Source organism: Trachypithecus francoisi, unplaced genomic scaffold, assembly GCF_009764315.1.
Source record: "Trachypithecus francoisi isolate TF-2019V2 unplaced genomic scaffold, Tfra_2.0 Lachesis_group15, whole genome shotgun sequence".
Classification (NCBI taxonomy): Eukaryota; Metazoa; Chordata; class Mammalia; order Primates; family Cercopithecidae; genus Trachypithecus; species Trachypithecus francoisi.
In genome coordinates, this window is record NW_022681460.1 from 57,724,660 (window position 1) to 57,750,597 (window position 25,938).

The 25,938-nt window shown below is 43.1% G+C and overlaps 1 protein-coding gene across 9 annotated transcripts in view; it reads right to left on the reverse strand.

The window, feature by feature from the left end:
- ARID1B (AT-rich interaction domain 1B) overlaps positions 1-25,938 on the reverse strand; it is a 442,707-nt gene that overhangs the window by 70,800 nt on the left and 345,969 nt on the right. For 8 of the 9 annotated variants that reach the window (XM_033234961.1, XM_033234968.1, XM_033234964.1 and 5 more), the window contains one exon: positions 6,066-6,245. The exons of the other annotated variant lie outside the window; for it this stretch is intronic. In XM_033234961.1, coding sequence (XP_033090852.1) covers positions 6,066-6,245 — 180 coding nt within the window. The remainder of the gene's footprint in view (positions 1-6,065; positions 6,246-25,938) is intronic. 9 annotated transcript variants of the gene reach the window in all.

Consider the following 25,938-nt stretch of genomic DNA (forward strand, 5'->3'; position numbering starts at 1 on the left):
ATCACAAGAAGACTTGATTACATTTGCCTCTCCTTTGCTATGCAACCATCTATTCAATTTTTGCTTTTTCTAGTATTAGCAAGACAGATTTAGGAGATTTCCTTAGTAAAACGTAACAGTATAGAATAAGGAATTAATCCTTTTGCTTTGCACTGTCAATTTAACCAAAAAAAACAAGGGTAAGATAAGAAGCTGTGGCCTCATCAAGTCTATCAACCTGTTTCAAGAAAACAATAAAATGAGCACACTGAAGGGACGAGTGACCTGCACAGAATCTAGTCTTTGGAATGTCAGAGAACAGGATCTTGTCAATCTGTGGTACCGTCCACGGAAGTCTTTTGACCACACAAAATGAATCCATGTGGCAGACAGACCCCACCTCTGCAGAAGAGCAGCTGTATTTAAGTCAATTCAATAATAAGACTGAGGTTCTTTCATGCCTGTAATCCTAGAATTTTGGGAGGCCGAGGTGGGTGGATCATGTGAGCCCAGGAGTTTGAAACTAGCTTGGGCAACATGCTGAAACCTTGTCTCTACAAAAAATACAAAAAAAAATTAGCCTGGCGTGGGGTGCATGTCTGTGGTCCCAGCTACTAGACAGGCTGAGGTGGGAGAATCCCTTTAGCCCAAGAGCTCGAGGTTGCAGTGAGTCAAGATTTCCTCACTACACTCCAGGCTGGGCGACAGAGTGAGACTCTGTCTCAACAACCAATCAATCAACCAACCAACCAAAGACGGAGGTTCTGAACTTAGAAGAGTAGAGACTGAAATCCTGGGTCTCAGTGACTGCAGGGCCTGTAAGGTACCCACAAGTAGCTAGTGGGCCCACAACTCTTGACATCTATACCTTGTACCTCTAGAACCACAACAGTTTAAGAGTATTGCTGTGTAATTCACTAGTCTGGAACTGTATTAATTTCAACTGAATATCATTTCAAGTTTGCCTCTGTTGAACTTATGAGACACATATAATGAATGAAGGGAAAAGGAAAATTTCTAGATGGCATCTAATTTATTTTAGTGAAAAAAAAAATTTAAACCCTTCTGAAAAACACCTTTGGCAAAGTAATTTAGAAATAAAAGGTTCATGAGACTTACCTACTTGTAAGTCCTCTGCTTCCCAAGACACACACAATAAAAATGAGGCATAAACCCAGGTGTCAGCACGACCCATATGGCTGTGTGTGGTGGCCCTAACCAGACTCCCATAGGCTAATACAGAGTGAGTGAGGCCTGGGAGGAATCCAGACTCAGAACTACTGTTACCTACTCACAGCAAAACTAAGACCTGAGTGTTTATATTTTGTAACTAGTAACAACATGCAAAAAGTATTTCTGGATAGTGTGATAGACATTCCTCTAGAGAATGCAAAAAACAAACAAGATAGTTTTGTCCTTAAGAAACAAAAAGGCTATGGATATGAAATTGATTTTAGCTCTCTTTTTCCCATACAAACTCACTTATTAATAATTAACATGTTAATTACGTAATCCTTTCTATTTATTAAAGCAAGTTCCCACAGCCCTTTTTCCTTGCAAAACACTTTGCAAGGGTAGTTATTATTACATGTGCTTGCTTGAAGGTGGCAAAGTGCTGTTTCACAAAATATACTGTAATTACGTATCTTTACACTTTAGATTGGCTTCATTTATTTAAAAATTCAGATTTTATAGTATTAATGTACATTTCTAACATTCCCCCTTCTTCACACCATAGAAATTTTATTTTATTTTTTGAGACGGTCTCACTTTGTCACCCAGGCTGTAGAGCAGTGGCGTGATCAGAGTTCACTGCAGCCTCAACCTCCTGGGCTCAAGTGATCCTCCGATGCCAGCCTCCCGAGTACCTGGGATTACATGTGTGTGCCATCACAACTGGCTAATTTTTTTATATCTTTTTGTAGAGACGGGGTTTTACCATGTTGCCCAGGCTGGTCTCTAACTCCTGGGCTCAAGCGATCAGCCCACCTCAGCCTCTCAAAGTGCTGAGATTATGGACATGAGCAACATTCTTAATCTCTTCAGTATTTTTTTTTTTAAGACAGGGTCTTGTTCTGTCACCCAGGCTGGAGTGCAGTGGCACAATCTTGGCTCACTGTAGCTTCCACGTCCCAGGTTCAAGCGATTCTTGTGCCTCAGCCTCCTGAGTAGCTGGGACCACAGGTGTGCGCCACCACACGGCTAAGTTTTGTAGTTTTAGATGAGGCGGTGTTTCACCATGTTGCCCAGGCTGGTCTCAAACTCCTGACCTCAAGTAATCCACCCGCCTCGGACTCCCAAAGTGCTGAGATTACAGGCATGAGCCACTATGCCCGGTCAGTATTTTTAATATATATTTCCATGCCTGTATTCTTAAGATGTTTCTTGCTCCATAAAGGCGAGTTGTTTGTCATTTTGGTTTTATATCCCTAGCGGCTCACTGAATGAATGAACTGGCGAGAGGGCAGTGCAGTTAAGGTGTGGGAAGCACCACCACCAGTGACCACGGGAGAGGCCCCTCGTAAGTCAGTTTCCATTGGTGGGAACCCTGGGCTAGCCACTTACTGTAACAGCTGTGGGATCATGGCCAAATTGTTAAATTTCTCAAGGCTTTGGTGTTCTCACTTATGAAATAGAGACAGTCTCAGAGGGCTTCCCATTAATTAAGAGAATGGGTGAATCAGCCTGGGTTTGGATCCTGGCTTGACCATTGTAGTCACTGTGCATCCTGGCAAAATTGTTCACCTGTTCTGTGCCTCAGTTTCTTCCTCTGTAAAGTGGAGTAATAACAGCAACTTCTGTGAGGATTAAATGAGTTAATATAAAAAACACTTAGAAAACAGGACCAGGACATAGTAACACGCTCAATAAATGCTGGTTGTTATTACTAATAATTCTGGAAAAGCTGCTCATATAAAATGTGAGTAAAATGGTTGTGAAGTATTTGTTTTTTTTTTTTTTTTGAGACGGAGTCTGGCTCTGTCGCCCAGGCTGGAGTGCAGTGGCCGGATCTCAGCTCACTGCAAGCTCCGCCTCCCGGGTTTACGCCATTCTCCTGCCTCAGCCTCCGGAGTAGCTGGGACTACAGGCGCCCGCCACCTCGCCCGGCTAGTTTTTTGTATTTTTTAGTAGAGACGGGGTTTCACCATGTTAGCCAGGATGGTCTCGATCTCCTGACCTCGTGATCCGCCCGTCTCGGCCTCCCAAAGTGCTTGGATTACAGGCTTGAGCCACCGCGCCCGGCCGGTTGTGAAGTATTTGAAACTTCTTTAAAAAAGCAAAACCAGAAGCAAGCCATGAAGTGAAGAACAAAAACAGAAAAAGGAGACTGATGACATCTTGGGTGGCGGCATGAGCGAATCATTCCAGAGATATGAACACTTCTCATGTGAAGAAGGAGGCTGAATACGTCACTAATCATCTGAGTAATTAATCAAGAGGAGAAAGAAAAAACCCTTTACTTGGATCCCTTCTAAAAGGATAACAAAGACAGAAAAAGTGAAGAGCATTTCTTGAACTCAACAATACATGTTGCAAATGTGATCTCCTGGTGCTGAGTGTTTGCTGAGGACAGGAGGCTCCAAGGGGGAAAAGGTGATGATTTTGAATTGGACATTGAGAGTACCAGGACCCTCACAGCACACAGCACTCAGAGCTGATGCAGGAACCCAGCAGCACACAAGCCTTGGAGGGGAACAAGGTGGCAATGTCACTCAGGAGAGGAGAAAAGGGTGCATGGAGCTGGGAGGGGTGCCCAACGTTCAGGCACCAGAGAGTGCCGAGTGTGGGAATATCATTCTCATTTCAGATCGTTTCTACTATTAACCTACACTCAAGGTTCAGGCCTTAAAACACTCCAACAAAAAGCTGAACTGTCATGCAGGAACCCAGTGGGCTACCATAACAGTAAAGGTCCTGGAACTGAAGCAAGGCTTTACTCACTGAATATTAGAAGTGGAAGCAACTTCCAATGCAATATAATCTCATTTTCTCATTTTCTAGACAAAAAGCAATTCAGAAAGAGTAAGCAATCTTCCAAGGAGACACAGCAGTTTGGATAAGAACTCTCCTGGGCTCAGTGCTCTTAAATTAAGAGTCTTCACATTCAGTGGTAGCAAAAAACAGGGATTTAGTCAAAAAATAAATCCATTCTATAGTAATTTCCTTCCCTGCTATTAGTTCCTATAGCAAAAGTTCTTCCTTAGTTGTTCACAAAAGATTTACTAGATAGCCCAAGGCTCAGTCTTAACATATGATGAGTAGAAAAAGAGGCAATAAGACTGAATTACTAAAGAGTATGGAGACATATTTCAAAGAGCCCAGAAAGGGCTTATGGTCTTAAGAGTTAACTAGACCACCTTCACCCACACCCAGTTCTGAGAACAAGGTCTGGACCTTGCTTCCAATTACATTAGGAGCAAAACCCCACATTTTCTGTGCCTACCACAACTTATAAACCGCTTTTCCAACTGCCACTAAGTTTTCTTCTTTCCATGACAGCTAAAGAAACCTGGCTTTGACAACATCCACCACGTTCAGTAAGGGTAGTGGGTAACCCACAGTCCTGCCTCTGCTCAGCAACAAACAGCTACATGTCATAGTTACCTGGCGCTGACAGGGAACAAGCAGACCATTACTGTCGACTGGGACTGAAATCCCTAACGCTTACTGGAATTACTAACATGGAAAACTTTTGATGATGTGATATAAAGAGAATTGGGCAAAACACCAAGTCTCACTCTCAGGACAAGCCTGAACAAAGGCAGGAGAGGCTCTATATAGATGTTTGCTTTCTTGGGTATCCCCATAGTCTTCCTACCAACAGAAATATTTGGAAAGTAAATATAACAAAGCCCTCTAAGGCAAAGAAACAATGCTCCATTGGTAGCACTGAAACTGTTTAAGATCTTTTGGAAAAGGATCTTCAGAACACAAGAAAAGAGCTCGCTTTTCAAGCTGTAAAGTACTTTTCATCAGAAAGATGCAATTTTCTGAGAAATGGCAGGTAAAAAGGGAGGTGACTGGGCCTCACCTTATATTTGCCTGGCCTCATAGATGGGTTTGCTAAACAGTTGCAAATGCCTCTAGGAAATACCAAGGCTCTACCCCAGGCAAACCTGGTTTTGTTGTAGAAGTGGTAAACATTTTACTACAGTTTCCCAGTGGCACTCATCATCTTTACCCGGAATGTTCCTGGTATTTTCAGAAGTGAGGGAACTCTGGGAATTGTGCCAGATTATCTCATTCTCTCTAAATTATCCATTAATGTCTAATTTAAATAAACAAAATATAAGGAAGGTGGCAAATTCAAATGTCTTATTGCTAAAAATGACTTAGTTTTAAAAATATGTATACATGTATGTTATCTATATGTATACCTATACACATCAGGTTAAAAACCTTGATAAAAGGATTCTATGTGTATCTAACAAAACCTACATCCACTTCCAGGAAGAAGGAAGGCCAGTGGTGCATGCGGGACATGATTCCACTTAGTTCTCTGCTCCTCCCTTACCTTCTCTTGTGAAAGACATGTAACCATTTCAGGCTTTGTCCTGTCTCCGAAGAGTCAGACTGGGGATGACTGGGAAAGTGAGAGCTACTGCTGACCTGATGCGGCACCTCGGAGAGAAATTGGGAGGGATGTGCGGGGCAATGCCGTCCTGAGCTGTCAGCTCAGGGTTTTCACAGAGATCACTAAGAGGGAGGGGCCAAACCAGAATCCCACCCAACAAAGCCCAAGTTTTACATCAGAAACCTTCTGAGAACGTGGCTTGTGTTTTTTTCTCTATGTTTAGAACCATGTCACAGAAGATGGGGGTCCCCTACTTCATTAGCAACACAAGGATGATGAGCACTTACCCTAGTGTCTGATACATAAATGCTTAACCAATCGTGACTGTAATTATTGCTCCCATCATTAGGGGCAACTCAAGTACTGTGGGCTTGTATGAACCTCACAAACCTGTCAGGTAACAGATATGGATCTTATGATATGTTCACAATATTAAAATCTTGAAGGACTAACACATTAAGAAAACTTCTACAACTTGCTGCCATGCATTTAGGAGAAGCTTTGGTTTTACCTTGTGGTCCATACTGGCTCATCGGTGGACCGTAAGTCCCACTTGAGTTACTCTGCTGAAAGCTACTGATTCCAGCATGCATCTGGCCCCCAGGAGAAGGATGAGGCGACATGGATGGTCCTGTCTGTTGAGGTCCATACTGAGCCATCTGAGGGTTTCTTTGTGTGCCTGCCATAAAACCTAAGTGGGAGATAAATGGAAACATATAAATGCAGGTGTTTCATAATCTCTGCATACATAAAAATGGACATGGACTTATGTGGCAGGTGGCAAGGGAGAAGGCTGGTACCGTGAGATTTTCCTAAAAAGCAGCTAAAGACATCTCAGTTCAGCGTGGACGTCTGGAGGGTGCCCTGGTGAAACCCTGGTCCTAACCCTGAATTCCCATGAGGATTCCCAGGAAGCCAATGGCTTGTGGACTTAAAGTAGGGAGGGGAGGAGGGGGAGCAAAGGCAGATGACCTTCACCTCTCTTGCAGATAAAGTCCCTACAAAAAGTAACAGTGACCAACTGCTGTATTGCAAACCTCTGCCCCTGCCAGGCTGGCCACGCCGTGTGTGCCCCCTCCAAGCCTTTGCTCACTGTCCAATCCCCAGGACGTAGCTCTCTGGTTACTCAAAAATCCTACCCTTTAGACCCAAGGTACCAGCTCTTCCCCGCACAGAGCTGTTTTTCTCCCCTCAGGTGTCCTCAAGCAGTAACCGTTAAACTTGGCTCCTAAGGGGCCTGCAGACTTCTAACACCTGACTCGCACTACCCCTCACAGGTCAACTGCAAACAGCTGCAGGCTTGCACTGTATTCTGCTGCGCCCCAGCAAAACCTCTGACTTTCTCCTTCAAATTTGTTGGGTCTTGGGACTTATCTACCTCTGTAACGGGTACGGCCACTCCTCCAAATGCTCCCTCAGACACATGGGACACCCACAAGGTCAGCCTTTCCTTCTTTCCTCTAAGTGTGATCCATCCAGCAGCACGTCCTGGTGACTCCGCTCTGACACAGATGGTGCGAGGTACTTCTTCATTATTTCTACTCCTATCAAAGCCAGCCCCAATGGTCTCTTCTGCCCACATCACAGCTATACGACCGACCACTCAGCCTTGCTAACCCCAGTCTTGCTCCTTTTGGTTCATTTTCCTCAAAGGTGGCAGAATAACTTTCAGGAATACAAAAGGAAATGAGAGCATATCTCTCCCCTGCATAAAACTCATCAAGACTGGCGGGTATGGTGGCTCATGGCTGTAATCCCAGCTCTTTGGGAGGTCGAGGTGGGTGGATCATGAGGTGAGGAGTTCAAGCCCAGTCTGACGAAGATGGTGAAACCCTGTCTCTACTAAAAATACAAAAATTAGCCGGGCACGGTGGCAGGTGCCTGTAATCCCAGCTACTCGGGAGGCTGAGGCAGGAGAATCCCTTGAACCCAGAAGGCGAAGGTTGTAGTGAGCCAAGATCGTGCCCCTGCACTCCAGCCTGGGCCACACAGTGAGACTCCATCTCAAACAAAACAAAACATCATCAAGACTTCCCACTGGCACTAGAATAAAATGCACACATGTGACCCTGTCTGTGAGACCTCGTGAGCTCTGGCCGCTGCCTTTCTCCCTTTAGCCCCATTTCCTAGAGCTTTCTCCCACTCCACTGCCCTGCAGGTCCCAGAGTTCCTAGAAGACAACATCATGCTTCTTCCCTGGCAAAGCCTCTCTCCCCCATTCCCTCCTCCCAGCTGGCCCACGATCTGCTCTCCACGCCGCTAGGTCCTTCTCATCCTTCAGCCCTCCCTCGACACCTGGTCAGAGGCCACACCAACCCTTATCCTTTCCCACTCACCTTCCTTCAGAGCACTTTTCATAATCACTGGTAATCACTTTATTTTATTTTGACTCACTTATCATCTCTCTTCCCCACTAAAACATTAGCTCCATGAGGGCGAGGATCACACCTGGGTTCACTATCGTATCCTCGGTGCCTAGCAGACCACTGTGGGACATGGTGGCTAACAAAAACTATTGTTTTTTTAAAAATGAATGGACGTTTAATGCTTCATGCGCCCAACGGAGTGCTGAGTACAACACCTAGGTGCCTGGTGGGTAGATGATTCAAATGGATAAAGAAAACACTTCTTTATGCGTCAGTGGAAAGCCAGGCACATCCACTTTCAGGAGTCCAGGCAAATAGAAGTGAGTTCATAGACGGAGCTGTGAAATACTCATTAGGACAAAGAGGACCCCAAATCAAGACAGATTTGAGAAAAAGCTGACGTTATCCATCTAGCAGGCTAACAAAGGACAGTTTGAAAAACAACTCTCAGAACACAGGGTTTTGTGCTGGGGAGAGGGGCCCACATTACCAGGTGAAGGCTCTAGCTGGAGACGGGCACGTTTCTGCTCCAGGAGAACCTAAAGCAGCAGCTTCCAAAGAAAGTCCACTGAGGCAGCTGGAGGGTAAGATAATCCTAGATCTCAGGTTGGCTTAAGGAGGTTAAATGGCATATTGTATTTACAAAGGTGGCCACAGTTTACATTTCAATTAAAAAAAAGATATTCTAACATTGCTTCTGTTTAAAGAGATAGACATAAAATAAAAGTAAGTTGAACTATTTCTTATTATCCTATTTAACTTATTTATAAAGATAAGCCTTATGAAATTGGGCTCAATTGGCAGCTTCCAGATATAAACCATCATAGAAAACATTTGCTTTTTCAATCTGAAAACAAACAGAAATCAGAGCACTAAAATTACTATGAATGATTGCATCTTAAGATGTTACATGAAATATTTATCTAAGCTTTACTATAAAATTCTCAAGTGTTTCAGATAGAGTCCTGTTTAATCAAAAAATGTGTTTCCATTTCACAGCGATCATGTGGGTCTCCCCCTAAGTTCTTTGAAAATAATGATTGCTTTTTCTTCCTTAGTTAAGGAAAATAACACAGGCCCTTTAATTAGCATTAAATTTCACTCCAACCACGAAGGTGTCCATGCCAAAGGGTTTGGAAGCTCTGATAGTATACTCTCTCTCCCTATATTATTTAAATATATACATAAATATATATATTTTATTTAAATATCTATCTATCTATCTATCTTTTTTTTTTTTTTGAGATGGAGCCTCACTCTTTTGCCAGGTTGTAGTGCAGTGGCATGATCTCGTCTCACTGCAACCTCTGCCTCCCAACCTCAAGTGATTCTCCTGCCTCAGCCTCCAGAGTAGCTGGGATTACAGGTGCACGCCATCATGCCCAGCTAATTTTTGTAATTTTAGTAGAGATGGGATTTTACCATGTTGGGAAGGCTGGCCTCGAACTCCTGACCGCCAGTGATCTGTCTGCCTCAGCCTCCCACAGCACTGCGATAGCAGGCATGAGCTACAGAGCCCAGCAGTATATGATATTCTTAAGTTTTTGCGGCCTCTGCAACACTCATTATAGGCTTAAGGTTTGTTCAAATGAGTGCTAAGAATTCTTACCTAGGCAACTTATTTATTTTTCTATTTCCTCAGGCCTTAAAAATACATATGTAATGTTCCACTTGAACTATCTCAATTGTCACCGGCATTTTACATAAAATCACATTTGTAAAAAGGAGGTGGAGTTTCCAAAAGGAGATAGAATCTAAAAGCGAATTCAAATAAGGCTGCTTTACAGCATCAACTTCCCATACCTTAGGGACAAAGTTCTACTGGGTGTGGAATCTACCTCCTTACAAGGAAATTAAAACTTGAAAGCTATTTTTTCCTTTGTATCACTTATGTTTGCAATGGCACCAATAAAAGAGCTTCCTGAAATCTTGTTTTCTGTTTGTGGTGAGACTCACTCCTTTCCCTGTGTCCCCAAGACCATGAAAGGGGAAGCTGACATATTTCCTTGATTCCTTTCTAAGCTAGCATCATCTAATGGCAGTGGACTGGGAACGGAAGGCATAGACTGCGGTCTTGTTTGTGTCATGAGCTCTGAATCTAGTAGGGGAGACAGATATGTAAATAAATGGACTGCAGTGGGTATTGAATACAGCTTGCTGTGTGACTTTAGGCAAATCATAACCTCTCTGAGCTACAGTCCCGGATCCTGTGAGGATCAAATGAAATAACATGGAAAGTGTCCTATAATCCGTAATGTGATGTACAAAAAAAGTAAGACATTATAATGTTAATGTTTGGTTTATAAACTCCCAAAAATATCTTTTAACATGGATAGCCTATACATGCAGATCGAGCTTCCAGCTGGGATGAACAAGTTTTTATTTCTGCATGTTTTTTATTTAAATGTCTGGAATTCCCATTACTCCAGCACTTGGATAACTGCGAACAAATTATAAAGGGTTAAAAAGGGTGTATTATGGGAAGTACCTCTCATATCCCTGTCTTCTGCCAGAGTTCCCCTGGCCAAAGGCAAGTGGTTTTTCAATGTATTCTTTCAGAGATATTGTATAATTTGTGGTTGTGTTTGTATTTCAGTTATCATGAGTCAATGTGAACATGCTAAACAACTGTCTTTACTTCCTTTTCTATAAATGTCTGTTTATATCATTTGCCTCTTTTTCTGTTGGTCACTCTCTCTCTTGAATATGAAGTATTTCATCTGGCAGGTACAGCTCCTATTACCAGATGAATAGCTGCATGGCTCACCCAAACCTCTGTATCTGCAGTCCTGTGAAAAGCTGGTCTTTCAGTTGGGGTAGTAATGGCATAGACCATATACTGCCACAAGAGGAAATGGTATGACCTGACTTGCATTTGTTTTCTTTTTGAGACAGGGTCTCTCTATGTTGTCCAGGCTGGTCTCAAACTCCTGGCCTCAAGTGATCTTCCCACGTCAGCCTCCCAATTAGCTGGGACTCCAGGCGTGGACCACCATGCCTGTTGCATTTTTGAATGCTAACCCTACTGTAATAAGCATCATGAGGAAAAGGATTGAAGTGGAGAAAGGTTACATGTGAGAAGACCAGTTAGGAGACAAATACGTGACACATAATAGAAAATCACAATTAAATGCCAACACTACCAACACTAGCTAATCCTACTAAAAAAGTATTCCATTATGGATATTTTTAAAGGTTATTGAATATTGCCATAATCTCTGAAACAAATTGATAAAAAAATTACAAGACAGACGTTAGCTAAAAATGAAGTATTTCTATTCATCCCAAATACAGAAATGATGCAGGTCTACATCAGCACTTTCCTCATTTGTAAAATGGGGGCAATCATATCTACCTCATAGGGTTGTAGTGAGGATTAACGGAGATAAACATGCATAAAAGGGCCGGCTCACAGGAAGCTTTCAAGAGCAATAGCTATTTTGTTTCTTTTTTTATCTGAGATGAAGTCTCGCTCTGTCGCCCAGGCTGGAGTGCAATAGAGCAATCTTGGCTCACTGCAACCTCTGCCTCCCGGGTTCAAGCGATTCTTCTGGGACTACAGGTGTGCGCAACCATGCCTGGCTAATTTTTGTAATTTTTGTTTTTTTTTTTTTTTTTTGAAACAGAGTCTCACTCTGTCACCCAGGCTGGAGTGCAGTGGCACAGTGGGGCGATCTTGGCTCACTGCAACTTCCGCCTCCCAGGTTCAAGCAATTCCCCTGCCTCAGCCTCCTGTGTAGCTGGGATTACAGACACCTGCCACCATGCCTGGCTAATTTTTTTTTTTTTGGTTTGTTTTTTTAGTAGAGACTGGGTTTCACCCTATTAGCCAGGATGGTCTCGATCTCCTGACCTCGGGATCCGTCCACCTCAGCCTCCCAAAGTGCTGGGATTACAGGCACAATTTTTGTATTTTTAATAGAGACAGGGTTTAACCATGTTGGCCAGGCTGATCTCAAACTCCTGACCTCATGATCTGCCCGCCTCAGCCTCCCAAAGTGCTGGGATTACAGGTGTGAGGCACCATGCCGGGCCAGTTCTTGTCACTATTATAGATTCAAACAAGGGTACAGGACAGGTGGCATGGTAACCAAGAGAGCACTGGGTGAGGATCTCATCCTGGCCTCCAAGTCTGCTGTGCAGATTCCAGCCAGTGACTTGACCTTTCTGGCCTCAGTTTCCTCACCCGTACTCAATAGTTGTAGGGGCACTTCCAGCTATAGGTGTGTGTGATTCTGGTTAAAACGTTTTTCTTTCCTAGGAAGAAATCTAAATCAAGTCTGTAATTTCCAAGTATACTTATTTGGAAGGTAGTTCTTTTCTTGTTTTGCTAAATTTTTATTTTTGAAAGAAATAAATTTTAAAATGTTTCCCAAGAAATCAGATTTCAACTAAGAATTTTCTTCCTATTTATGGTGACATATTTGTTTGATTGCATCTTGCTTTTTTCAGAACATTCTTGTAGGATGGTGTCTTGTAACAGAGTTTGCGAATAGCAAGCCTGACAGCTGAGGGAATGCAGCTGCGTCTTTAAAAGGTGTGACCTTTTCTAGCCATAAGCCATCTGAGTTTAGAGTACCACACTTTCTAGTAAGGGAAATTCAGAAAATAGAAAAAGAATTTCCTGTATATTGTGAAAGTATATTGAATTACTAAGTGTATTATGGAATTATAGGGTCCCAAGTAAATGTCTAACATGGGAAAATTCTAGACAAAGCACTAAATTAGATATTATCTACATGATACAAAGTTTCTTAGAAACCTCATATGAAAATATGATTAATACATTCATCCGTAACATAAATCTGCACCAGGTTTCTGATAGTGAATTTCCTGGTTTGGAGTCCTACGCGCATGCTCACACGGTCACCGAACTTGTATTACCACATTCCAAACGCAGAGTCACCCTTCTGATGTGGAAAACCAGACTACCCTTTCTGCCCTTTAGGGGAAAGAAAAATCAAGCCAAAGAAAAATCCTTAGAGAAAAGAAGGTAGTGGAGTAGGAGAAACACACCCCCTGCGGATTTGTTTGGAAGCAGATCTGTTTAGGGGCTGCGTCTCCTGTTCGCTGTGTGGGTCCACAGGCTCCTTTGTAAGTGGAGAACGCACATCTTGCTCTGGCTTACAAGATCATTCACCCTGAGAGTCAAATAAGAAAAATCCATGCAAAAACGCTTTGCTAAACTGAAAACCACCATGAAAACGCTACACAAAGGCATTACTATTGCCTTTATAGTGATTCTGTGAGCCCTTTATTCACTGTGTGGGTTTCTATCTAAGCTATCAAACTGGTAACTCAATCCACAGTCATGCCACACAAATCTTCTACCGGCATGCACCTATTTTACTCTAACATTCTCGGAACTGTGGTAAGAATAAAAGAGTATTTTTTAAAAAGCAAAAGATGTGATCCTTGCCCTTGAGGAACTGAAATTTTAGGTGAACAGAAAATAAAAGCCTATCAATAGGGGAAAATAATGAATTAAAATTACGAAGCAATGTATAACTTTGTATGAGACAAAAAATCAGTCAACTAAATACCACCTCCTTTCTCTTCCATTTCGGGGTCATTCACGAGGTGCCAGGGGCGTGAATGAGCCAAGCACAGGCAACATCTACCCTCATGGAGTTAACATTCTCGTGGGAGACACAGGCATCTGACAAATAACTCAAAGTCAGTGTGTGATGCGGAGAACAGAAGAAGTGCAGGTGCTATGAGAGTATCAGGGGAAGAGTCAGTTTAGACTGGGAGGGGGGAAGGTTTCCTCGAGGAAGTCACATTCCAGCTGAGACCTGAACAATGCGTAGGAAGGACCTGGGCAAATCTGGCCAGACAGCTTCTGAGAGGCTCCAATGCGACCAGTGGGTATCATCCAAAGTGGATGTCCCAAGGCATGGACTTGGAAGCTAAAGTTCCTGCACTCATTTGAGTCTAGAGGCCACTGGAGGTGCCCTTGTATTTGGCTGGTTTAGAATTTTACCTTCTTCAAACCATCTGTAGCCCAGCTACCAACTATCAACAAATGAGCACCCACACCACAAGAAAAGCCAGCACTGATGACTTCCTGACCTCTAAGCTTTGAGCATCTCTAGCCAGGCCCCAGGCTTACTGGTTTTCCTCCCCTAAGAAGAAAATCTTCTGCTTGTGCCCTACACTTGGGTGCTGAACCGCCTTCCGCATCTCTCAGGGATCTGTGTTCATTCAAAAACCATTCACTGTCTCTTGACTTCTCAACTGGCTGAAGGCCAAACTTCGCCCAGCCCACGAGTCTGCCACCCTACCCTGGACACGCAGTCACCAGGTGCTCCCACTCTGGTTCCATCACGTAGGCTCTGAGCTCCTTGAAGCCCCTGGGATGCTTCAGACCTGCAAGTCCCTGCTCATCCAGTCACTCAGCAAATTCGTATAAACTTAGCAAATCTGCATTCTCAGGTTCTAGGTAAGGTGCCATTCCCTGGCCTACGAGCAGCTGATCTTTAATGAGCATATATTATATGCTAACAGCTTGTTCATTTCATCTTCAAATCAACCTAAAGACATTGAGGCTCACAGACGTTGATTTGTGGGGCCACTTTCAAACTTCTTTTTTTTCAACAATCCATACTTTAGAGACATATTTTATGTCATGATCCAATGTGCATGAGTATATGTTTACATACTTACACATACTATTCACATACACTCTACATTTCCCAAAACAATGTTGACCCTTATTATGTACTACTACACTCTGATATTTTACATATCATGGAAAGATCCACTAATGGGAGGCATAGCTTAAAAAACAAGCTGGTGTGCTGTGTCCTTTGCTGCAACTGTTTTTATAGATGTGCCTAGAAGGCCACTTGCCTTCATACAGCTGATGTACACCTGTTCTGTATGACTCTGTTACTGCTATCTTCCAATACATTCCTTGCCCTTCCAGGAAAGCAGTCACTTTTATATGCTTGAAAAGCACCACAAATGTTAACTGTGGCCAGGCAGTTAGTACACTGCTATCGTTGTTTGTGCAACTGTCTCTCTCACCAGACTACAAGTTCCGGGGGCTTTAAAACATACTCTCCTCTCATCTGCCCAAGCAAGGTATCTGGCCTAGTTAGAACCAAAAACATGTTGTCTTAGTGAACACAATAAACCATATTCATTCAGACCTATTTGTTTTCACTTTACAAAAGCAGCTTAATAAATTGGATTGTTTCGTTCTTCATCTCACGGTGTTCTCAAAGAATCATTTCTGAGGAAAGGGAGACAGCTGTCCAAGAAAGGACTGTTGTGAGAAGGAACAACTGATAGCTGACAGCAGGGCAAGGAAGAAAAATGAGTCTATTAGGCCAGAAAGCACAATTATTTCCATGATCTAAATATCTATCAGACGCATCCACCCTGTCCATCTCCACAGCCACTGCGAAGCTGTGAGGAGTGAGGGCTCTGCAGACCAACTGCCTGGGCCAAATTGTGGCTTCACCACTTACTAGTTCAGCAGCTGTGGGCACGTTAGTAACTGCAAAGCATCACCTTCCTTTTCTGAAAAATGTAGATGACAACTGAGCCTACCTTGTAAGATTAAATGAGAAAACGTGTAAAGCACACAGCTCAGTGCTTGCACACACTAGAGGTTTAATAAATGATAGCTACTATTATTCATATTATTTTTAATGCATTCTACCATTTATTTCCTCTGTGAATGACTCCCAAGTTTCCAAACTAATTTCTCTTGCCAGGTTTCCCTACAAACCATTCATCAGTGAAGCCAGAAAATGTTGCAAGTCCCTGGATGGTGGTTAATTTCTGGAGGTTCAATGCCACACCTGTGGGCCTCCTGGCACGCCTTCCAAGGCTGCCCCGAGGGAGCAGTGGCTCTGGGCTGGGCCTGCCTGTCCCACACCTCCTCTACAAGGCCAGCTAGAGCTCAAGGGGATCCTGCCTCACTTAGCTCACTATGCAGAAAGCCCTGTGCCCTTCCAGATAAATGGTTCCAGGAATAATTGGCTGGCCATGTTATTTGACTCAGAAAAGCTCAGCTTGTCAGTTTTAGGCCACTCAACCAACAGCTATAGTACTGATTAGCTCTGGGCGGCCTAAGATGCAGTATACATCCTTCCTGATCTGGCAGATTCCCCAGAGTTTGCTTCTCTGTGTCTGTGTGTGTATGTGTTTGTGTGTGTGGTGTGTGTGTGTGTTGTGTGTGTGTGTGTGTGTGTGTGGTGTGTGTGTGTGTGTATGAGAGAGAGAGAGAGAGAAGAGAGAGAGAGAGAGAGAGAGAGAGAGAGTGAGAGAGAACTCAAAATCCCCGTCAAGTACCTGAATAGACTCTCAATGTCAGGAGAAGGGCCCTGACTTCTGGTTACCATGGGATCTCAAGCACCCATGGCAGTGAGTACCTTGATAAACGTTTGTCTTAATGGATGGAACAACCCATTAGGTTTTTTGTGGGGGTTAAAGGAAAACCAGTCTGAACGAAGAAGACTATTCCCAGTCGGGTGCGGTGGCTCACACCTGTAATCCCAGCACTTTGGGAGGCTGAGGCAGGTGGATCACCTGAGGTCAGGAGTTCAAGACCAGCCTGGCCAACATGGTGAAACCTGGTCTCTACTAAAAATACAAGAAAAAATTAGCTGGGTGTGGTGGTGGGCACCTGTAATTCCAGCTACTTGGGAAGCTGAGGCAGGAGAATCACTTGAACCTGGGAGGCAGATGTTGCAGTGAGCCGAGATCGCGCCACTGTACTCCAGCCTGGGATAGGGTAAGACTCAATTTCAAAAAAAAAAAAAAAGAGAGAGAGAGAAGACAGTTATTTTTCTAGCTGTAAGTTAGAGCAAGCAGGACCCTGGCCTAGGAAATGGTGCCCTGGCAGGTTCTGCTGCCCCAGAGCTTGTGTGAGGGTATAAGCCCGACCTGGGCAGGCTCGTTTCCACCACCTGCTAAGAGGTGAATCACTTGTCCTCAAGTTCATTCTGACGTTACATGGTGTTAATTTAGATAATGGATTATAATACAATTTGATAACTGTTTGAATTCCATATTTGGTATATCTAATAGCTAAAGACAGGGGTAGTGGTGGGCTGCCAGGATATTCCCTGGAGTCATTCAGCCTGCATTTTGAAACGACTGTTTTATTTAGGGGCATTCTCCTGTGAATAGTAACATTAACATCAGTGAAAAGTTCCTACTCCAACAATCCATTCTCGTGACATGGCAATGTAAGCAGTGTTCACGTAAGTCTAGGAAAAACGCTACTTCAATCTCTATTATGGAGACCTGTGTTAAAGCCAAGAGACATTTTTCTTCTATGAATTAAAACCAAGAAATCCCTTCACTGCCCTCTTGGAAAACTGGCCTAGCTGGCCTAATGACAAGCCAGTCGTTGTCACAGGTGCTTAAGACCCAGTGGTAAACAAATTAGCATTTCTAAAACATGTTGCTGTGTTATTCTTAGATAAGTGAGTTTTCCAGACCTTTCCAGTGTGTTCTGCAGCAGTGTCCTATCTGTGGTTTGTTTAGCGGAGACTTTCCCTAGTTTATAAAAACGCTATATGCAGGCCAGGCACAGAGGCTCACGTCTGTACCCCAGCACTTTAGGAGGCTGAGGCAGGTGAATCACTTGAGGTCAGGAGTTCAAGACCAGCCTGGCCAACATGGTGAAACCCCGTCACTACTAAAAATACAAAAGTTAGCCAGGCGTGGTGACGTGTCTGTAATCCCAGCTACTCGGGAGGCTGAGGCAGGAGAACTGCTTGAACCTAGGAGGTGGAGGCTGCAGTGAGCAGAGATTGCGCCACTGCACTCCAGCCTGGACGACAGAGTAAAACTCCACCTCAGCAAAAAAAAAAAGAAAAAAAAAGCTAGATATGATTCTCTTATTTGTAAAAGAGATCATCTTTACACAAAGATCCAATGTTGCTTTCTAAATCTTAGCAGACAAAAAAAAAAAATTAGAGAAACCTATTTATGACGTCTTTATAAGCAAATCACATCTTCTATATAAGAGAAGAAAAAAATGAGTATTTTTGTATAGTAGGAAGACAGAAAAATTCTTCCTGGTTAAGAGAGAGACCTATCTTTTGAAGTGCTATAGGAATTTTCAAAAATAGAATGAAACTGTATTTAATTCTAAAAGTAAACTGAGTCCTTAAAGCATATTTGCGGGTACTCGACCTAAAGGAAACCAGTGATGGAGCTCCATGAACTTAAACACGGCAATATTGTCAAAGCTCCAAAATCACCAGGGATAGGTCCAATTAAAGTACTATCCAATGAAAACATATCTCCAAGTTTGAAGGGTGTTACAAAACTGAGTCAGAAACAAAGTCAAATAAAAAGTGAAAGCAAAACTAGGAAATTTGGGATAATTAAACTGGGAGGAATTTTAACATGGATCTTGTTTATTAGCCTCCAATTGTGTATTCTTCTCCTCTTTATGGGACACAACAAATTCTGCAATGTAAGCATTAGAGACTTTAAATCCTGTTGGAAAAAGTAGAGTCAAGCATGAAACCCAAGTCACCATTTATCCTACCCATGAAAGAGAAACCAGCAAAGACAGAAAGCATGGGTGGCCAGGCCAGTGCAGGAGAGCACAAAATCAATTACAGAAAACTCTAATTTCTTCATCAAAGGTGCCTCGTCAGCTAGCAGAGAACTACAGCATTGTCAGGACATCAACAAGACGTCCAAGGTAACAGAAACCACCAAAAAGCAAGCGCGTCTTTCGTTTGGCACATGGACAATTTATTTTCACGTTGGCATCTGTTAAAATTTCAAAGAATAACCGCCTTGTCTCTTCAAGCCAGTTCAATAAAAGCGGCTTTGCCATGTGTGTGTGCCACAGTTACATACCATGCTACCTTTGTGGTGTCTCCACCCAGAAAGACAGGCAGAGGCGTTTCTCTTCACAAATAGGTGTCACATCCCCATTTGGAGGGAAAAATAGATTTAAAAAAATATGCTCGTTACATTTAACTATGTTCAGTGTTTATCTGCCTGCCTTCCTCTCTTCACAACATGAACTGCTTTGAGGAAGACAGAAACTAATGGCCCGTTCAAGGCTTTAACCCAGGCCCCCCGCATGGCACCAGCTGTGCTGTTAGGTTAACTGGCAAAACTGCTCCCTGTCCTTCCCACTATCACAGAGCTGGGTATTTGGAGCCGGGCACAGCAACATCTAAGCTGTCCCCATCCACCCCACAAACTCCTCTCCGCTACTGACTGCTCCTGAAACTTACACCACCTATCACTGGGCAAATGAGAGTCCGGAGAGGGGTCAGACTGAGCACCCAGACGGCAGATGGGGACAGAAGGTCCAGTCATTCCTTACACAAATCTTTGAGTTTTAGCTGCAAAAGTCCGCTTCAGTGCTGAGGACAAAGATAATGTATGTATGTCACGATGTGCTGGAGAAGCAGAGAAACTACTTTTTAAGGTTTTCGACCCAGGTCTCACCTGAGGTATCTGAACTTGATCTTACATTTACCATGTTCATGGTGCTCTGCAATTTTTACTGTCAGATACAAAATCTTATTTGAACTGTGCAATATATCCGTGATCCTCATCTCACAAATAGTCGAAGGATACAAAACTAGTTAGTGATAAAGCTTGTACCTAAACCCAGATCTTCTGATTCCAAAGTCCCTGCAGATTAAAATGAGAAGGTAAAACATGAGGCCCTGGAGTTCTGAAACTGACAAGGCCATGGTCCCTTCACTCGCAGAGTTCTAGAGTCTGGAAGAGAGTTCAAATGCGAATCAACTGTAATCCCAGCTGTTAATGGGTCACCAATGATGTACACATCTGGGCTGCTTCAGAGGGCACCTAGCCCATAGGGGCAGCACCGTGACTGGTTATGCTTCCTTCCTTTGTTCACCTAACAAACGCTGACTCAAACACCTACTGAGAGCCAGGCTGAGGATCTGAAGAATTAGGACAAGACACACAGGTAAGAAGACCCACAGGGCTGGTGAGGGTGCGGCTGAGGTGGGATGGCTGCAGAACTGTTCCAGTTGGAGAGAAGAGTTTATATAAAGATCCCAAGAGGTTCAGTGTGGCAGGTGTTTGAGAGAGAAAGCAGTGTGATGACAAGGAGGCTGGGGCTGGATAAGGACAGGCCCCTTAACCACATAGGTCAGTGCACCTTTATCCAAGGCACAGGTAAGTGACTAAAGGCATAGATGGTGAGGAATGACATGCTCTCACCGGTCTGTGGAGGTGGAATATGATCTCAAGGGCATGAGGCTGGGGACAGGAGGAACAGCGAAGAGGCTGTGAGGTTAACTAGGTATCTGGACTAGAGTGGTGACAGCGGGTACGGAGAAGCGGTGTGTGGGAACCTCTACTGGGGAAGAGTTGGTGGAACTTGATGACTAACTAGTTTGGGGCAGATGGGGGAGAAAAACGCATCAAGGATGGCTTCTGAATTTTTGGTTTTGGAAAAAGACAATGGTTTTTCACTGAGACAGAAAAAACACAACAGGAACAGGAAAAAGTGTTGTTATAAATCAATGAATTTACCTAAGATCCAGATGTTCTCAAATACTTTCAATGAAGAGTAATGAGCCAATTACAAATGAGTATTAAGTACTAAAAGCCCACTTTAATTGGCAATTCAAAAAATTACTGTATATAACAAAAGTAACAAAATATGCTTCTTTTAAAATGTTCTAAAATTTCCACTGATGATTCCTCAGTGAATATAAATGGGCTCTTATTGTGTGTGACATTTGTTTTCCCAGCCTTGGGATGCACCTATTTCTGGACAGCAGGTTTAAAAGGAACTTAATGATAAACCTAACACAAGTCCTGGGCCATGACTGCCTTCATTACTGACGAGCTTTGGCTTGGTCCACAGTCTCGCACAGAGGCAGAGTTCTGAGGCTGAAGAAATTAGAAGTAGCTTTCCAAAGTGGTGTCGAGATATTCTCTTTTGTATAAAGCCTCCCATTTGAGTTTATTTTCATCTTTCACACATCACAAAGAAGGGATCTTCAATTAAGAGCAGAGGCTAAGTTAATTGCATCTGGGGGTGAGGGCAGATTATTGTTGATGCCCTACCAGAGTGATCTATAAACTTACACAGCATACATTAGGAAAACGATACATTTACTCTTTAAGACTAGGAAGGTAGATTAAGAGAACGTTTTCTGACAACCAGTATATCTTACGAAACATCTCAGCATCTGCAGATTTACTGTCACATTTACAACTGGGAATCCAATAGAAAGAGGAACAAAATGATTTCTGTAGTTTGCAAAAACAGAAAAAAGTATCAAACCCCACTTCCAGCTCCTTAACAATCATCTGGGTGGTCTCCTTCATTTCAGTACTGACTTGTTAATCTATTCTTGAATATTAAGGAATTCGGTCAATTAAGATATTCAAGAGTAATTTTCAAATTAAAAAAATAACTTTTGGTAAAAATATCACCATGAAACTAGTTGACAACAGTAAAAAAATTTCGGCCAGGCACGGTGGCTCATGCCTGTAATCCCAGCACTTTGGGAGGCCAAGGCGGGCAGATCACAAGGTTGAGATCGAGATCATCCTGGCTAACACGGTGAAACCCCGTCTCTACTAAAAATACAAAAAATTAACCTGGCGTAATGGTGGGCGCCTGTGGTCCCAGCTACTTTGGAGGCTGAGGCAGGAGAATGGCATGAACCTGGGAGGCGGAGCTTGCAGTGAGCCAAGATCCCACCACTGCACTCCAGCCTGGGTGACAGAGAGAGACTCCGTCTCAACATACATACATACATAAAAATTGTACTTATTTCTGTCTAAATGCCCCTGGGTCATAAAGTGCATGGCTGGGGTTGGGGAAGGGCCTCAGCACAATCCATTTAGTGCCAGGCTCCAGGTGCAAGGGCTGTGGCTCATACTGACACCCACTGTAGAGCTGTGCAGTCATGGAAATACATCTGGGAAGAAAGGGGCAGCGGGGAGCAGCAGCGGTAGCTTTAATCTTGTGTAAGATCCAAATACTAACAGTGAGTTCAGAGGGACAAACACTATGTTACAGCAAATGACATACAGTATTCATGGGTAAAATCGTAAGCTTTCTTAATTCCACGACAGTAAAGATCTTCTAGTTTGGTTGTCCTGTGCTATGAGAGGGTGAGAAAGCTGGATGGCTTTAGTTGTCCAGCTCAGTCTCTGCTGAGCGTCTGTGAAGCCCCAGCCTGCTGCCGATATGAGGGTCCCTGGCAGGGGATGAACACCGAGGGCCATGCAGGCCCTGGGGAAGCTCAGTCCAACTCATAGGAAGACACTGAATTCATTCTCTTTTCCCCCTGATTGCATGAAAAGGCAAGAGAAGGATTTGCCCCTAGCCAAAAGATGTGCCCTATGCAAACAGAATGTGACTCGAAATTTGATGAGGAATTCTATTCCGACTTTGTAAAGAAGCTAAAATATACCATTAATTAGTGGGAATAAAATTATACCAAGGCAATTAACATTTAGGGTTAATAACAGAAGCAGCATATAAAAAATGAAGACATATTGAATAATGAAATATTCAATAATGAAGACTATTTGGTCTAAATAAAACATGTAAGTTTGAAACCTCAGACTTTTGAAGTATAGAAATTTTGATTCACCTTTTGTGGTAGTATGCAAAAAGAACCTCTAAATGCCTGATCAAACCCCATCTGTTACACACTTTGCTGGGTAATGGCACTGTCTGTATCTATAAAAACGCAGCTACTGATAAATATTGCTCTGTGAACATCAGATTCCAAAGATGAGATTTTTGTGATTCTGCTGACAAACAGCTGTCAAGATCCCTATGTTTGGCTGGACAAAATACCAGAGGCTTAGAACAACATAACATTTTGTTATCTATTTTCTCTATAGAACTATAGAGAAATGTATAGAACTATAGAGAAAATACACAACTCGCCTAGCTCACCTAATGTTGATGCCACCGATAAGTAAAAGCCAATTTCGATCAGGTACAGCGTGCTTTGACTACAACTCCTCTTTTTCAACAGTGGAGAGGAAAAGCCAGTCCTTGTGTAGGTTGGAAGGTGGGCAGCAATGAAGATTGGGGGCTGTCATTCCGTAATTCTGGAAGATTTCACCCAGGATGCTATCAGCACCGACCTGATGGCCACACAATGGTGCCAGAGAACTGCCTCCAGCAACAGAATACATTTCCTCCTGCCTCACAGTCCTGGAACAGCATCCATTCTGCTCACATCTATGTCCGAAAGGGGAAGTTCTTAGGGGTTCTGCTTCAGCGTATCTCAAGGACTAATTAAATCCTCATTACTATCTTCTAATTATTCAAATACTGTGGGATTACACTAGGAAAGTCCCTGCTGGCTCACTAGATGAAAAGGGTTAAATAACCTGTGTTGGTTTTGGGAATCCAGATCTAGTTCAGACCTTCAGAAAATCGCCGGCATTAACATGAATGTTTAACTAGACACCACTGTGAAATTAAAAGGGAATTCAATTAGAAGGTTTTCGAAAAATTAATTCTGACCTCTCTACATCTGTCCAAATAAATAAGCTTTCTTTCAGCATTTTCACCTAATTGCTAATCCAATAAACTAGAAGGGCATTTGTTAGTTTCATTAAGCTTAGCGTGTCATTGGGGTTAAAAATGTGGTAACTTTAATGTTAATAATTATTATACTTATTTATCTACTCAGATGACTATTCTGTATTCCCTCCAGGACTTCCTGAGAAAGAGGACAACCTATTAATAAGCCGTTTCCTATTGTTCTTTTCGAATTTCAAGACATATAAAGATTAAGAAATAAGGATAAAACAAATGTAAACTTGTCACCTACAATTTTTGTAAGATTCATTTCAGTATTTTAAGGTTACCTGAACTGTTCCTCCAATGCCTTAGGTGGCCTAATTTACACTGCTTGATTTTTTGGCAAGGTGACTTAGTAACAATTCTGTATATTGCCATATGAGATCTACAGAGAGGCTTAAAACAAAAACCAATGGCAAATGTGTTACTACCGAATACTAAACTGAGGTTTTGACCATTTTTCTTTAAAATTCATATAAGTAATGAAGAAGTAAGACCAAAAAATTTAAACTAATTTTCTTTATTTAGTTAAAAAGAAGTTCCGCCAGGCACAGTGGCTCACGCATGTAATCCTAGCACTTTGGGAGGCCGAGGCTGGTGGATCAAGAGGTCAGGAGATCAAGACCATCCTGGCTAACACGGTGAAACCACGTCTCTACTAAAAATACAAAAAAATTAGCCGGGCACCTGTAGTCCCAGCTGCTCGGGAGGCTGAGGCAGGAGAATGGCGTGAACCCAGGAGGCGGCGCTTGCAGTGAGCCGAGATCCCGCCACTGCACTGCAGCCTGGGCGACAGAGCAAGACTCCGTCTCAAAAAAAACCCAAAAAACCCCAAACAAACAAACAAAAAACCAAAAAAACAAAACCCTTCCAGCAGCACAATACTAAATCAAGTTTTATACCGGAAAACAGAAGAAAATGTAGAGGAGGCAATACTATGTAAGAGAGTAAAGAACGCAGTAAATATCTAAAGTTTTCCCTCCATTTGTAACCTATGATGCCATATCCATATTTACTTGCACAAATACCTTTTATACATAGAAAATATCAAACTGTAGAAACTCACAGTTCTTTTCATCTATGTACAATGTGGGGAAATGGATTTGTGATTGATGTCCTGTGACAAAACTCAATACCAAAACCACTAGATAAAATGGGCACCAAAAAGGCGATGAGGTGGGGACAGGGACTGCAGGTTTACAAAGGACTGCTCTCAGGAAATCTGGGCACTTCACTGACCTTGCTGTCACCATTGGTTTGTAGAACCTCTGAAACACAGGGTACATGGTTTATCAACATATGCCCTTCCTGAATGGGAACACAGGATCAAGTAGAGAAGAAAGATCAGAGCAAGGGTTCAGCTTCTTGAGACTGCGAGGACTTAGGCTCCAGGGCAGTGTTGCCAGCATCACTGCCCCATGAGGACTTGGAGGGAGGACTCAGAAAACTGCACCTCCAGAAAGAAGTAGGCTGCATCATCTCTTACTCTCCATCATGTCTTGTCTCTGTGCAAATGTGTTTATAGATTCCTTGCCATTAAAGAAAATGTTATCTCCTATGGGTACATTAAAGAAAATATGTATGCAGTGGAATATTAGTATTATTATAATAATCTTATTTATTAAAACAAATTAAGTGTAAAAAGAACTGTTCAATGTGGTTATTTTAGCACTCAGCAGTAGAGAAGCAATGTCATTATCTCTTCTATCAGGGTCTATGGTTTCCGTGATACACTTTTTTTTTTTTTTTTTTTTTGAGAGAGTCTTGCTCTGTTGCCCAGGCTGGAGTGCAGTGGCGTGATCTCAGTTCACTGCAGCCTTGGCTCACTGCAAACTGTGCCTCCTGGGTTCCAGCGATTCTCCTGCCTCAGCCTCCCGAGTAGCTGGGACTACAGGCGCATACCACCATGCCTGGCTAATTTTTTTGTGTTTTTTTTTTTTTTTTTTTTTTTTTTGAGATGGAGTCTGGCTCTGTCGCCCAGGCTGGAGTGCAGTGGCCGGATCTCAGCTCACTGCAAGCTCCGCCTCCCGGGTTCACGCCATTCTCCTGCCTCAGCCTCCCGAGTAGCTGGGACTACAGGCGCCCGCTATCTCGCCTGGGTAATTTTTTGTATTTTTTTAGTAGAGACGGGGTTTCATCATGTTAGCCAGGATGGTCTCGATCTCCTGACCTCGTGATCCGCCCGTCTCGGCCTCCCAAAGTGCTGGGATTACAGGCTTGAGCCACTGCGCCCGGCCTTTTTTGTGTTTTTTGTAGAGACGGGGTTTCACCATGTTGGCCAGGCCAGTCTCTAATTCCTGACCTCAAGTGATCCACCCGCTTCAGCCTCCCAAAGTGCTGGGATTACAGGTGTGAGCCACCATGCCCAGCCTGACATACTTTTTTAAAAAAAAGATGCTAACTCACTAATGTATTTCTTGGCCTGTTTCTTTCAGCACTTCCCTAAACAGGGCAGGTATATATCAATTGTAAGAGCA